Source organism: Nanorana parkeri, unplaced genomic scaffold, assembly GCF_000935625.1.
Source record: "Nanorana parkeri isolate BGI_ZX_2015 unplaced genomic scaffold, ASM93562v1 scaffold1151, whole genome shotgun sequence".
Classification (NCBI taxonomy): Eukaryota; Metazoa; Chordata; class Amphibia; order Anura; family Dicroglossidae; genus Nanorana; species Nanorana parkeri.
The window spans coordinates 94412-108020 of record NW_017307419.1 but is presented as its reverse complement, the minus strand read 5'-3'; the positions used below and the strand labels follow the sequence as shown (position 1 = coordinate 108020).

Here is a 13609-nt window from a genome sequence, read left to right as displayed (position 1 = left end):
AATTATATTATTAGGGCTTATTATGATCTCTGTATTGGCCTTGTTTAGAAACAGTAACTCATGTTTTGAAGACTGCCTGGCTTATATCATATATGCCTTTTTATTTGCCTATTTATATGAGTTTTTTCTGCACCGGCCACAATCTAGTTTTTCTTTTATGATTTAAACATATATAATAAATCTGGGAAAACAAATTAATCATTTTGTAATGGCAATAAGGCACTTCAGCATGAAGCTTACCATTATTTAATTACCCTAGAAAAGTTCATAGTGCCCCACAGGGAGTAATTATTTGACAGTAAGCCGTGAACTCCTCTCCGAGAACATGAGAGTACATGTATTGTGTAGAGCTTTGTGTTGTCAAGGCAGCATTGTCGTCTGCCCCTTTGGTTGCATGTTCTGCAGTGGTAGCATGCAGACATTTGTCCATCACTTGTGCTAATCCCTCTCATAAATATGGATGTGATTTTACTAATGAGCATCAGTCTTGTCAAACATCTCTTCCTGTCACCGATCCCACACATATTGTAGGCCAGGGTGGTATCTGCGACTACAGACTTTCTCTTAAATCTGTCTACTATGTAGTTTCCTGATCTAGCTGAATATTTTCACCCTTTTCCTTGAAACTCTATGCTTGGCATTGTACAAAAAAACAAAACACCCTTTGCATCCTCAGAACTCTGAGCCTGCAACTGATCTAGAGAAAGGGAAAATAAAATCACGGAATCAACATTCTACAATGTTGTTCCTTATACAAAAAAATAACCATTTATATGTGGTGCATTTAGAAACACATCCAACTCTTTTTTGAATCAATCATCCGAATTGCCCAGACCCATATCCTGTGGAAGACTGTTCCACATTTGTACAGCTGTTACTGTAAAGAACACTCATTGTATGCCAAGAATTAACTTTTTTCTCTTCCGGTGCAGGGTGCTCCTTGTCTTTTATAGTCAAAACAGTTCTTACAAGATGATGAAATCCCCTTTTAATTGCTTCCTCTCAGGGGTAAATACATTCAGTTCAGCTAACTATTCCTCATAGCTGAGGTCCTCAGTGTCCCTTACTAATGTAGTTGCTTTTTTATGCACTTTGTCTAGTTAACCACCATCCTTTTTGCGGTTTTCTAAGGTTTTATATAAGAGCAAGATGAAATTTGATTTATTCTGACACATGCCGAAAGTGTACATTTGTTATTAGGAAGGCAGGTAATAGGCGGGTGATGGCCCTTTATTCCAGAAGAAACATGGTATGTTTCTTCTGGAATAAAAAGACTAATTAATGAGAGCTGAAAATAGCAGTCACATGAAAATAGTTGGCAAGTTAAGGTGCCCATACACTGCTCGATTCTTGTACGAGAATCGCGGGAAATCCTGAGATGGTACGATAATCGTGCAGTGTATTGAAGGCGTGCAACCGTTTCTACTGTACGGTCGCACGACTTTTGTATTTCGAGCATGTTGGAAAACCAGCCGAGAATCGTACGATTTTTGGCTGGTTTTTAGCATGATCAAGAGATAACTGCCGAACGGGCCGTTGTGCGCACACGCACACTGCCCGTTCAGCATTGCAGTCATCGGAAACCCGCCCCTCAGGGGGGCGGGCTTGCGATGATCGCAAGTACGATCTGCCTGTCCAAGATGGGCAGATCGTATGTTTTTAAAATTACTTTACAACCCTCGCAAGACAAAATTCTTGCGAGGGTTGTAAAGTGTATGGGCACCTTTAGACTTACCTTATGACCTAATCAACTGAGCCCTATGTCTTGGAGCCAAGTGTCAGAGGTGAGAGGCCCAAAAAGGTCTGACACATACTGCCCTGTTGACTGCCTAAACATAAAAGTGCATGTTGCAGCTATTAAGTAATCATAACAATATCAAATACAGAGCTCTGTAGTCATTTACACTCTTGTTAGTTACAGAGCTTGGCTGTCTGACACGGTTATGCACACTCAGGAGACAGTGTATGCTATCAGCCTGGGGCTAGGCAGCAAGCAGAGCAGCTATTGTGAGGCTTCACGTGACCACTAACCACCAGATTTACATTGTAAGTTTTTCCAACACTGCCTCTCTTTCTCTGTACACCAAGAGAGAGGCACAGTGCCATCTGCAGGCTGAAAATGTTTGTTTGCAAAGACATTTCCAGTAATTACATTGATTGGTTCCCAGCCCTTAAAGATAAATTACCCCCTTTTTAAAAAAAATTACACTTCTTTATTAAATAAATCTCTTCCTCTCATCCATGACCATACTGAGGTACGAACATTAAGTACCATTGATGCAATAAAGTGTCAATGGACTGCAAGTGACCTCACTGCTCTTGAGATCTGACCAGGTTTTTCAGGAACATCATAAATATGGATATATATTACGAAACATGGTCAGAAAGGTAAACTTAGCCTTTATTCTAGCCATTCACAACTCAAACTTCAGCTAATTCAACAGGAATTTTAACTGTGGGTGGCCCCGTTAGCACCACCTTGCTCGAGAAAACATGATTTTAAAATCAACTGTGCCAGGTGGAAAATTATTGGCCAAACAGTGAATGAGTCCTATCAGATGAAGTCGCTGTTCGGGGATTCAGAACGCTGTGGGTTTAACCAGAACAAAGTGTGCATGGCCAGTCATGGTCAACCTGCAGCTGTCAGCCGCTCTTAGTTCAAAGCTGCAACTTACATACATTTTCCAATAGTACAGGGAGCTGTGTCTGAGAACCTTGACCTACAGATTGCAGATACCAATTTGTTAAGGTATAAAAGGTGACAAATCTAAATCTTTCATAGGTAGACCTGCACAAAATAATTTGAGCCTAAATATTCAGATGGAGCTTGACTGCTTCTCTTAAAAGCACTAGACACAACCAAATAACACATTTTCCTTGAAATGGTAAACAGGCATTGCATATTTTGTAGTCACCATGTTACAATTGGAACAATGTAAGCAGAGTTTTTTTCACAGAAAAGCCTTTACGCTTTCAGAAATTATAATAGGGATATGTAAGGTGGTAATTTTGAGTGTGTTTAGTGATGTGCTCCTTTATTAAATTGGAATTTTGACACAAATAAGTCCAGTTTATTGACCTTCAGAAGACAATTGACAGATTCAGGGAAGGATACAGATGTTACCCTTGCTATAAATTTTAGGATTATTCAAGCATAACCAGAATTTCCAAGACTGGATGAAACACAAGAACATTGGTTACACAACTGTAAGGACTTTACATGATCCAGTGGGCAAAGCAGATATTTACAAAGCCTGTGTGAGCCAACCAAAAAGAAACTGTTAAGAATTCTTTTTCTTTTTTACAAAGTTTACTGTTAGCCTGACCATACAGGTGGAATTTTGGTGGAACTATCAAACTTTCGATTTCATTTTTCAATATTACAAAGCAACCAAACACCTAAAATGGTGGTTTTAAAAAACTGCGAGAAGATTGGTTTAAAATTGCCCCAAGCCAGAAAATTCCCAACAGCTTTAGAAGACATTACCATCGTTTTTTCTTTTTTTCTATTGGATCTTAAAAAATTGTATTTAAGCTGTAAATTTATTAGCAAGTTTCACAATCGACCGAATTCTGGTGGTTGCTGAAACTCAAGGGTGCTAAACCTCTTAGTTTCTGCGGATTTATTGCAATTGTATTGACAATACCCGGTGGATGGAAAGTGGTTTAGATGTACTTAAAACATTGTCATGTATGTGGCCAGCTTTACTTTGTCTTTCTTATCAAATTTGTCACGAAGGTGGAAGCTGCTCACATCTGAGAAAAGTGTGTAAACATTATCAGGGTTATTCACAAAAGGGTCAAGAGCTTGGAGAAGGCAGGAGAAGTGAACAATCTAGGACAACATAGCTGATCTGGAAAAATTCTCCAATTCAGCTCACTTTCCAGTTCTGTTATGTTGTCCTAGATTGTTCACTTCTCCTGCCTTCTGCAAACTCTTCACCCTTTTGTGAATAAGCCTGTATATGTGCATCAAATTTTATTTAGCTACTTTTACAATTACTTCAAATACTGTCATTCTATAACCACAAGTATTCTCTGGTGCTAGTGTCATGTTGATGGGGCTAAACATTAAACATAATGTTTAGGCTTTCCGCATGCACTCCTTCTTTCTTGAGGAAACTGTGGGCTGCACTGTGTGCGATTGGTAGAGATAATCAGTAAGAACCCACCTACTTGCGACATGCTGTGTTATTGCAGCCTTTTCATTTTGTATGGGCACCCAACATAGGGAAAAAAAACTCTCCCGTTACATTTTTGTGACACACTGCACTGGAATCCATATCATGCGTTGTAGTGTGTTGTTGTGCACGTTAATGCAGCTGCACTCAGGAGATACATTGAGGAATGTACGTTCTGACGAAGCCCCGAGGGAGGCGGGACGAAATGCGTACACGCAGTCTCCAGATCAGCCCGACTTGAATTACCCGAGTGAATTACCCTACTAATCAAAAAGTAGCCATGCTATATACCAAGCCTGTTGATATTATCTGGCGAAAACTTTCCCATATATGCAACATTGTTTCAATCTATTGTCAAAGGACATGCTCATATCTAGCAGCTGCTGCAAATGTTGCAATTGCTGAATGTAAAAGAAGAAAGGTGTGAGATTGCTATATTTAAATAGCATCTGTTAGCAAAACAGCATCGACGAAGGAACTGTTCTTTTCATCTGTTTTCTGCCCTGTTGTATTTACAACCTTTATATACTGTGAATGGGTTTCATCCATCCAAGTAAATCTCAGTGTTAAAGTCGACAACGTTCCATGAATTGTAACAACATGTTTTATATACAGTCAGGGCCGTATTTACTCTCCCTGCTGCCCCAAGGCCAGGTTCTGCAATGCGCCCCCGGAACCAGAGGAGAGAGGTAGGTGCGGGGAGGAGGGGAGGACAGACAGGCTGCACACATTTCACAAGTGATCACTTGTAAACGAACAAGCTGCTTCCCCACACTACATTTAGTCCTGCCTTCCCAAAGCAGGACTAAATGTAGAAGGCAACGTACCTCTCGGCACGGTCCTTGTAGGGAATCCGGGCCGGCAGGGAGTACTCCCCAGGTGATGGCAATGAGCTTATTAAGTGAGAATGTGAGGAATGGTTGTGGGCTGTTCTGATGATTTTATGTATGATGTGACTGACAATGTTACAATTTTTATGATGGGGTTTTTAGTGATTGTGCTGTGATCATGTTTACATATATAAACTTTTTTTATATTTTTAATAATAAAATAAGCCATCAATGAAATTGGTTGAATAATAACTTATTTAACTAGCTTATCTCTTCTCTTATTACGATGGTATTTTTGCTCAAAATGTTTTAAGTTATAGACCAAGTTAAAGGAACTTGTATAGTTAACTATACCATATAGTGGTTGTTTTTTTACAATTTATTAGATGATACATTGGGGAACCATTCAAAATGCATGGCACTGCACATTGCACCCTACTCTGTGCACTACCATGAATGTGCTAATGTGGTAATGCATGCTTGTACTGTGCATTGGTGTAAACCAGGGATTAGTATACAGCCATATAGAGGTTGGCCCAAATTTTACATGTTTGCAGTTCTAGACCCTCATCAAGGATAAGGGCCTGGTGTGGATTTTTAGGGCACACCATGTGTGTTTTTGTTTCTTTTTGAGTCTCCCCTTAACATCTATACCAGCCCATCATCTAGAATATGAGTCTTGTATGGATGTTGAAAGGAAATGCTGGCCACCATTTTACAAACATTACAAACATTAAGAAGTGACTGGGCAATGTCATTTAGCAGCAATTTAAAGGTATTTTTTCTTTTTTTTCTAAATCTCACTTTTGCTTTATTACATCATACAGGTGTTTCACTTCACATGAAGGGTTATTGCATTCCCCGGGCATATTATTTAAAGGAATTATTCTTGCATATTTTTAATGTTGCTCCTTACGGCTTTTAAAAAGAGTTGTTCTCTACTAAATGCTATTTTTTTGGTACATGTCCCTCCACCGCCATAGTGCCCAGCTACCGATGCTACCGATGCATTTTTTTCTCCAAAGCTTACAAACTAGACTTGAAAAAGACCACATACACTACAAAGGAACTGTTCTCAGGGTTTTGATAAACTTTTAATTGTTCATTGAACGTTGGTCGGTTCGTTCTTCACCAATATAAATGAGCCCTTAGCGTGTTCCAGTATACATAGGGATATTTTTTATCATAGATCATGGAGGATAGGAAAAAGATAGCAATCATTATAAGAGGAAAAGATAGGTAAAATAACTGAGAAAATAAAGACCACACTGGAAATTTGTCACATGTAAGAAACATATAAAAGGTGAACCTGGGATTTGATTCCTTTTTTCATGTACTATAGAAAAAATATCCTCCTATCTTTAATATTACCCTCACTTATTCTGTTGATGAGGAGCGTTGATTACCTTAATATAAAGGTAACATTATTTATTTTTATAGTGTTCAAAACTTTGTGCGTTTTCTGAATTCTTCTTCAAGATTTTCAGTCCATTGAGCATAAGATCTAACACAAGGTAAAACTTCAAAGCATTGTTCTCTGTGTAAGAATAGTACGTTTTACGCAGGGTGGCATTGCACCAGCTTCATACCACTTCCTTTTCCATAATGCCTTTTTTCATTTCTACACTACTGAAATAAGCCCGGTCTATAACAATGCTTACTTCAGTGATCTCCAAAGTAGATTACATGGCTGTTCTTCTCTGGGTATTTAAAGGCCATGTATATTGTTGGAAAAAAAGTATGATGAAGTGATGTTGAAAATGTTACACCGCAAAGCCAAATACAATAGCATACAACATTGTGCGTTTAATGATCTTTTCTGTGTTGCAGTGGGAACACCTTATTACATGTCCCCAGAGAGAATACATGAAAATGGCTACAATTTCAAGTCAGATATTTGGTCCTTGGGCTGCCTCTTGTATGAAGTGAGTATTAAAGAACATGCAGAAAAGAACAACTAATGTGTTTCTATATGTTTTAAGGAAGCTAAATAAATTTGGTTTTTATTTCAAGCAAGAAAAGGTGGAGAATCTCCTTGAGTTCAGAAATAATGTCCAGCAGCAGTTTATGAAGCAGGATCTCTTTTCCGACAAAGATTGTTAGTTGGTGTAAAGCAGTTTGCAGCTGTTGAAGCATAAATATAATATAATATAATATTGGGACATTGTCAAATGAGATCATCATCAAGTCTTCTTACCATTTAGAATATGGAAACCCTTAAAGTTGAACACCCGGATAAGCTAATATTGCCTATATAGAGTCATGTGTATTCTTAATTGAAACTCAGCGAGTTTTGTGTAATTCTTCCAGATCTTGCAGCAATCCATTGTGAAATTTTGTCTCTGTTCAGGAGCTTCCTGAAATAAAGACCGCTCATTGCTGCTCTCTGGTGACTGGTGATGGCTAGTCTTGTATCCTCCCATGCTGTAGTTTTCTGCAGGCCGCCTATAGTGGGTGGAGCCTTCTAGATCCCTCCCTCAGCTATGCTCTCTAATCAGGCTATGTATGTACAACATAGTGATGATGTCACTGCTACTTATGTTGTAGAATATGGGTTTGCAAAGGTTTATAGCTTTTTTTGGCTATTGAGGAATTAATTTCAATATAAGTTTTTGTGCCTGAAGTTCAGCTTTAAATGCAAACCTGTCAACTGGTGCTCCTGGCTAGGAGCAAACCACAAAATGCCCTTGACCCTTGTTAACCAGAAAAGCCTCTTCTGTGTGCCCCACTGATTTTCTTCATATTTTCTTGTTAAAGGGTATTTAAACCCTTGCAGATTTTTGCATATATGTACTGCTAGCAAGTAGTATATATATGCAAAAACATTTTTTAAAAAAAGTTACCAAACAGGTTTAAACTTACCAGTGTCCCCGTCACAGACCTGGATTTGGCAGATATAGCAGCCGCACATCCACTTACATCCAGTCGCCCAAAGGGATGTATTGTAGTTGTCAGGACCAGCTGTGAACGCACGCTGTCAGAGCCAATAGCGACGAGTTGTTTCACCATTAGCCGCCGTTCCCATAAGGCAAGCGCGCCTACCGGTACTTGGATGTCCTCATAACTTAAAGTATTTGCTCTGATCAGGTGATGCCACAGGCTGGCCCCCAGGAACAAGGAGAAGTACTGACTGATGTCAAGATACAAGACAAACAGAAAGCAAGACAAGAACAGGAAACAAATACAAGACAGGAACTAATACAAGATAAATACAGGATACAGGAAACAAGACAGGTTTAGGATTAAAGAGCCAAGGCAAGACTAGGTTACAAGATCAAGGCTTGTGTCGACAGAACAAGACAAGACAAGGCTGGAGCTATCACAAGCCCAGAGCTCTGGGCTTTGATGCTTAAATAGAGCACAACTAACCAATGCCCTGGTTGTAAGTGGAGTGTAGCCAGGCTGATTAGCCTGATCAGCCTGCAGCTGACTGGACTGTGGTAGGTGCAGTTACAAGAGGCAACCACCAGATGGAGCTGAGTAGTTGCGACAGGGATAGGAGCATTTGACATGCTCCTAACAGTAGGCTGTATTTGATCTGAGTAATGACGGGTCAAAAATGGACTGATGGAACTACCGTGTGAAAGGGGCCTTAGTAAGCATCACATATAAGCCTGGATTGGCTTAATGCTTTTTTTATTGGATTTTATACTTTCTTTTATAGCTGAAGAACTAAAGACTCAAAGCAAGGCTGAAAACTGGAAATATTCAAGTGTTAAAACTCTGCTATGCGTACATCATACTCACTTTGTCACCCTAACAAAAAATTTACCACTCGTGCTTCCCCATATAGGCATTCTCATGTACCAAAAAGCCCGGCTGTACAAAACTCTGGAAACTGTTGAGTTAATTAATACCCCAGCACAGGAGAGGAGGAAGAAAACTCCCCTCTTGCTAGACTTTAAGGTCTCTCTGCTCGCAGACTTGTTCACAACTTCCAAGCTCCCCACATTTCGCCAGGCTCCCGGACAAATTCAAGTCACAAATAGTCTGGCTTATATTTCTTTTGATATATCTGAACGTGATGACCTAAACCTCAGCAAGAAAGCCTCATAAATTCTGACTTAAATAAGCAACAATTTTGGAGTAGAGCAGAGAGACTTAAGGCATTTTGCGTGTATGCCTAATAAGTGTTCGTGATGCAGACTTTGGACTACATTTTGACATTTTGATTAGAACAATTACAGTTGAATGTCCAGATACCCTTTCATAAATGGACCCACCACTCAGGCGGCTGGTTTAGGAAAATTGGGAATTGCTGTGTTTTTGCGTAAATTGCCCGTCTTGTTAAGACCGATAAAGGCATTGCTTGCAGCAAGACAGGAGAAAACTTATTTTTATCTTCTCTGATTTATCTATATGACAGACTCCCCCAAATCGCTGAGAACATGTCATGCCTAGGAGTGGGGGGTGCTATTAAAAATTGCGACTGGCTGTGGAGTTTGTGGAAATGACAGGGAAATGTAATAACGTGTATTAAAGTGGAGTAGAGAATGAGGAAATATGACTCGGTTCAGACTCTAATGATGATGTTAAAGTTAACCCTGTAGATTCCTACTGCAGCAGGCAATAAAGCAGACAAGTCTGTGTGCTGCACAATAAGGGGGACCTACCCTTTCAATGGTCAGTTCTGTACAGTCCAGACTGTCAAGACTCCTGCTGAATGTCAAGGTTATGTAGGGAGCATTAGAAAAGTTTGCACAGAAAGCACATACACAGAGTGATACGGCCTGGTGCAATCAAATATTCCAGCTTGCCCATCCAGTATCTGAGTATTGACTCAGTAAAAGCGCATTCCATCCGATTACCTGCACATTACGTCTAGTACATCAGTGAGCCTGCAAAAAGATACCTTAGTGGTAAATGTTAATTCAAATAAAAAAATGGTAATTAAACTGTAAAAGTGACCCTACTTTTTCAGCAGGTTTATTTTCATTAGACTCAATACCTACTGGAATATTTATAGATAAAACATAATGCCTACTAAATCTGCCCATACACTGGTAGATTTTCGTACAAATGTTTATATGAAAAATCAGTTTATTACATTCTTAAATTTATTACATGTTATTAGCAGAGGTGTAATCATATACCTGTAATATCTCTACTATCTTCAGTAAACTCTGACTTGAAAAAAAAAATCCCATCAAAACATTTGATAATGCCAACAGAGACTTGAAGAATGTCATTATAAATTTAATTTGTTTTTAATGTTCTGTTTCGGAATGAATGGAGCGTCCCGAATGAAAACCACATTAATTGTTAGAACTTTGTTCAATCGAGAAAAAATTTCCATCCTGCTCCTTCAGTCTGTTTCATCACTGCGGCCAAAATTGATCATCGATTTGGCCCCATTAACTATTAAAAATCAAATGAACTGTAATTCAAATGTAATTGCTGCAAAGGCTAGCCCCTTCCAGCAGCTGGTGTACTGTCTGTACACCACACTGCAGCCCCACAGTTAGTATTAATAGGCATAATTCCAACAAATGGATTTTTGGTTGATAATCTGGATTTTGGGTTGATAATCCGTCTCTATCATTTAAAATACACCTATGATAAAAATTATAGACCTTTCATTTCTTTGTAAGTGGGCAAACTTACAAAATCTGCAGGGGATCAAATAATAATTTTTTTACACTGTACCTAATTCTAGATGCATATATTCTTACTACTGTCTCTAATCATTTTTAGTAATAATGAACACAAAATTGTTTCTAATTAAAAATGTATGAAAGTTTGAGCTGCTGTGATTACTAGTGACCAAATTTAAGCCAAAAATATTCCTAACCTTAGAGGCAGATATTAAAAACGTACATTTAAGCAGCTTTGCAATCATTAAAGAAGTCCAGGCACAAATTTTATTGGCTACCCCCATACAAATAACAAGAATAAATAAAAATAAAATGATGCTGGCTGTCATTTAACCCAGAAGACTAAGGACATTTCAAAAGAAGCACAAGTACTGCGAGGGAGGGGGTGGCAGCTCCAAATTGAAGGTGCGCATTGCAGTAAAAGCTACTTCTTTATTTTACCTATTAATGGGCTAATAGTTTTTATTATTTTTGGATGCTTTAAAATATATCTATCTGTAGCTGGCTTTCCATATTGGTTTTTACCAAACTATTTACATATTAAGGTCTAGAACGATAACAATTACAGGATCTTTATACTTCTACCGAATCAAAATATATTACCTCGTATAACTTTATTGTACATGGCCTCTGACCAATCATGGTCTGCCACCTACAAAGTAAAACTCCCTGAAAAGTACATGCATGCAATATGAATAATAAATGATTAATCTGAGTTCATGGAAACCACAAGCTCCTATTCCCCATCTGCAATTAATGAAAATTCTTTGTAGGTGGGAGCTGAGTGTTGTACAAACAGATTAGTCATGAGATGTGTTAGATGCAATTAATACTACAAGCGGAACAGCTGCATGGCTTCTATACCACCATCTGGATTGTCTTGTAGCCATACAACATTTAACATGCACATAGCAGCCTATTATAGTCTCCCTCTGTCAATAAACGGGAAATAAAAGTGTGCCGATACTTGTGTTAAATTATGTTCTGCTGTATGTTAGAAGAGGGGAGAGAGCAGTGTGCAGTATGACCACTGTGTGTTGGCTAACAGTGAGTTTAAAGGGAACCTGCCAAGTAAAACAATAATAACTAACTAAAAGTACACCAAAAATACTGGCACTGTGAAGAGCCTGCAAGTGCCCTGAGTAATACTGAAATAATTTGTGCCCTGGGAACCCTGAGATTTGGGAGTGCCGTATACAGAGGCTCCAACTTAAAGTGACACTAATCTCAGGAATAAAATCTGAAAAATCCATTCAAGTACCTTAACTATTAACAAAAATGCAGCTTATTTGTGTACCACTCGGCTGTAGGTCCTCAAATCATCTCTGAATTCTTGCTGACAAACTTTCCTTCTGGAGGTGGGTTACTTTTTGTTCTCCATGGTCCCTGTGTGTGTGTTGTAAAGTAGCCACCTTCCAAGCACGCTCCCATAATGGACTACAATCTCATATATAGCTTACTAATTTGTATTGCAAAAATGTAATACTTTGTAGCCTACCAGTCCTTAGATGTGGTGTCTGCATTTGTTTTCTTTTTTGGCTTTATTTTCATCTGGTGATGCGACCAGTAAGGCCTTGTTCACACCAATTGCAGAGCAGATCCGGTCAGGTTTCTGCACACGCACGCTAGTCTTTTAGATGCGCTTTTGACGCGTTTTAGACGCGTTTTTTTTAGTTTAACATGGGCTTTCAGTGCGTTCGAGGCATTTGCATGCGTTTGCAGATGCGTTTGCAGATCCAGAGCAGGTAAAATAGGGCCTGCTGCAGTTTTCTTACTTGTTCTGGACCTGCTCTGGATCTGCACGCTGCGATGTGAACTGGAGCTAAAAATACCATAGGAATACATTGGACGCAGTTTTGATCCGGTCTGCAACTGATCTGATCTGCACCCTCTCCGCGCTTGGTGTGAACTAGCCCTAAGTCTGGTATTTTTCAACATCTTTTAACAGGCCAAGTTGTTCAGCAAACGTAGCAGATAAGAGGGTTGAAACAAACCCAAAACATAAATAAACTGCTGCCGTAACTACTTAAAAATTGTTAGCTGGAGTTCAGGTTTAATTTGTTAGTTGAAGTGACACTAAACTCAGGAGTCAAATCTTAAAAATGCATTCAAGTACTCTATCACCAAAACTGGACCTTATTTGTGTATCTCAGCTGTAGATCCTCGAATCATCTCTGAATTCATGCTGACACTGTCCTTCCTTCTGGGCTGCTCCAAGCTCACTCCTGTGATGGACTACAATCTCACTACAAATGAGTAAACCTGAGATTCAGTGATGTGCAGTGGAGTCCACGATGGGTGAGGTATTTCTCCCTGCACCCCCTGCCCCCAGCCCTCCTCCGCCCGGCCCCGCTCACCGAGCTGTCCCTCGCTTGCTTGTCACTGGTAAGGCATCAAGATCTTTTTTTTTTGATTGGACAGCTTGGACCAATGGCGCTTTGCCAAACCATCCACAGAGCTCAAGCCTCTAACAGCAAGTAGAGGCTGTTGCACCTCTGGCTTCACTATGTTAGATTGCACAAGCAGTGGGGAAGCCCGCTGCTGTATCACCTAACTTAGCTGTCTAAAGCTGGATGAAGCACCACCTGTAATTAACAGGCAGCGCTCCATCCATGACAGTGCATGCTCTGTAACCTGTTACAAGCATGTCTGAATGGAGAAAAAGCTGTTAGCTGTCAGCGAGCTTGTAGCTTAATTCCTGAGTTTAGTGTCACTTTAAGTCCAGGATATAGATTGCATATAGTGCCTCTGAGTAAAGCAACACCTCACCCCTAATTGACCAATTAGAAAACAACTTAAAATTTATACAAGGTTTTTAAGGTGCCAATGACACAGCCAAAGAAAGGTATTAAAAATCAAAAAGCTTTATTTACTTAAATTTCATAAAATCACCCAGGAATAAAAACATTTTAGGTATCACTCCAGTATGTTGTAACTTTCAAGCTGGGTATGTAAACCCCTGTTAGTTGACAACCTCCCATTACCACTCCTTAGAAAATTGTCA

At 39.3% G+C, this 13609-nt stretch overlaps 1 protein-coding gene across 1 annotated transcript in view; it reads left to right on the top strand.

The window, feature by feature from the left end:
* NEK6 (NIMA related kinase 6) overlaps positions 1-13609 on the top strand; it is a 194516-nt gene that overhangs the window by 141469 nt on the left and 39438 nt on the right. Inside the window, exon 8 of the mRNA XM_018568178.1 lies at positions 6842-6936. Within this exon, the coding sequence (XP_018423680.1) occupies positions 6842-6936 (95 nt within the window). The remainder of the gene's footprint in view (positions 1-6841; positions 6937-13609) is intronic.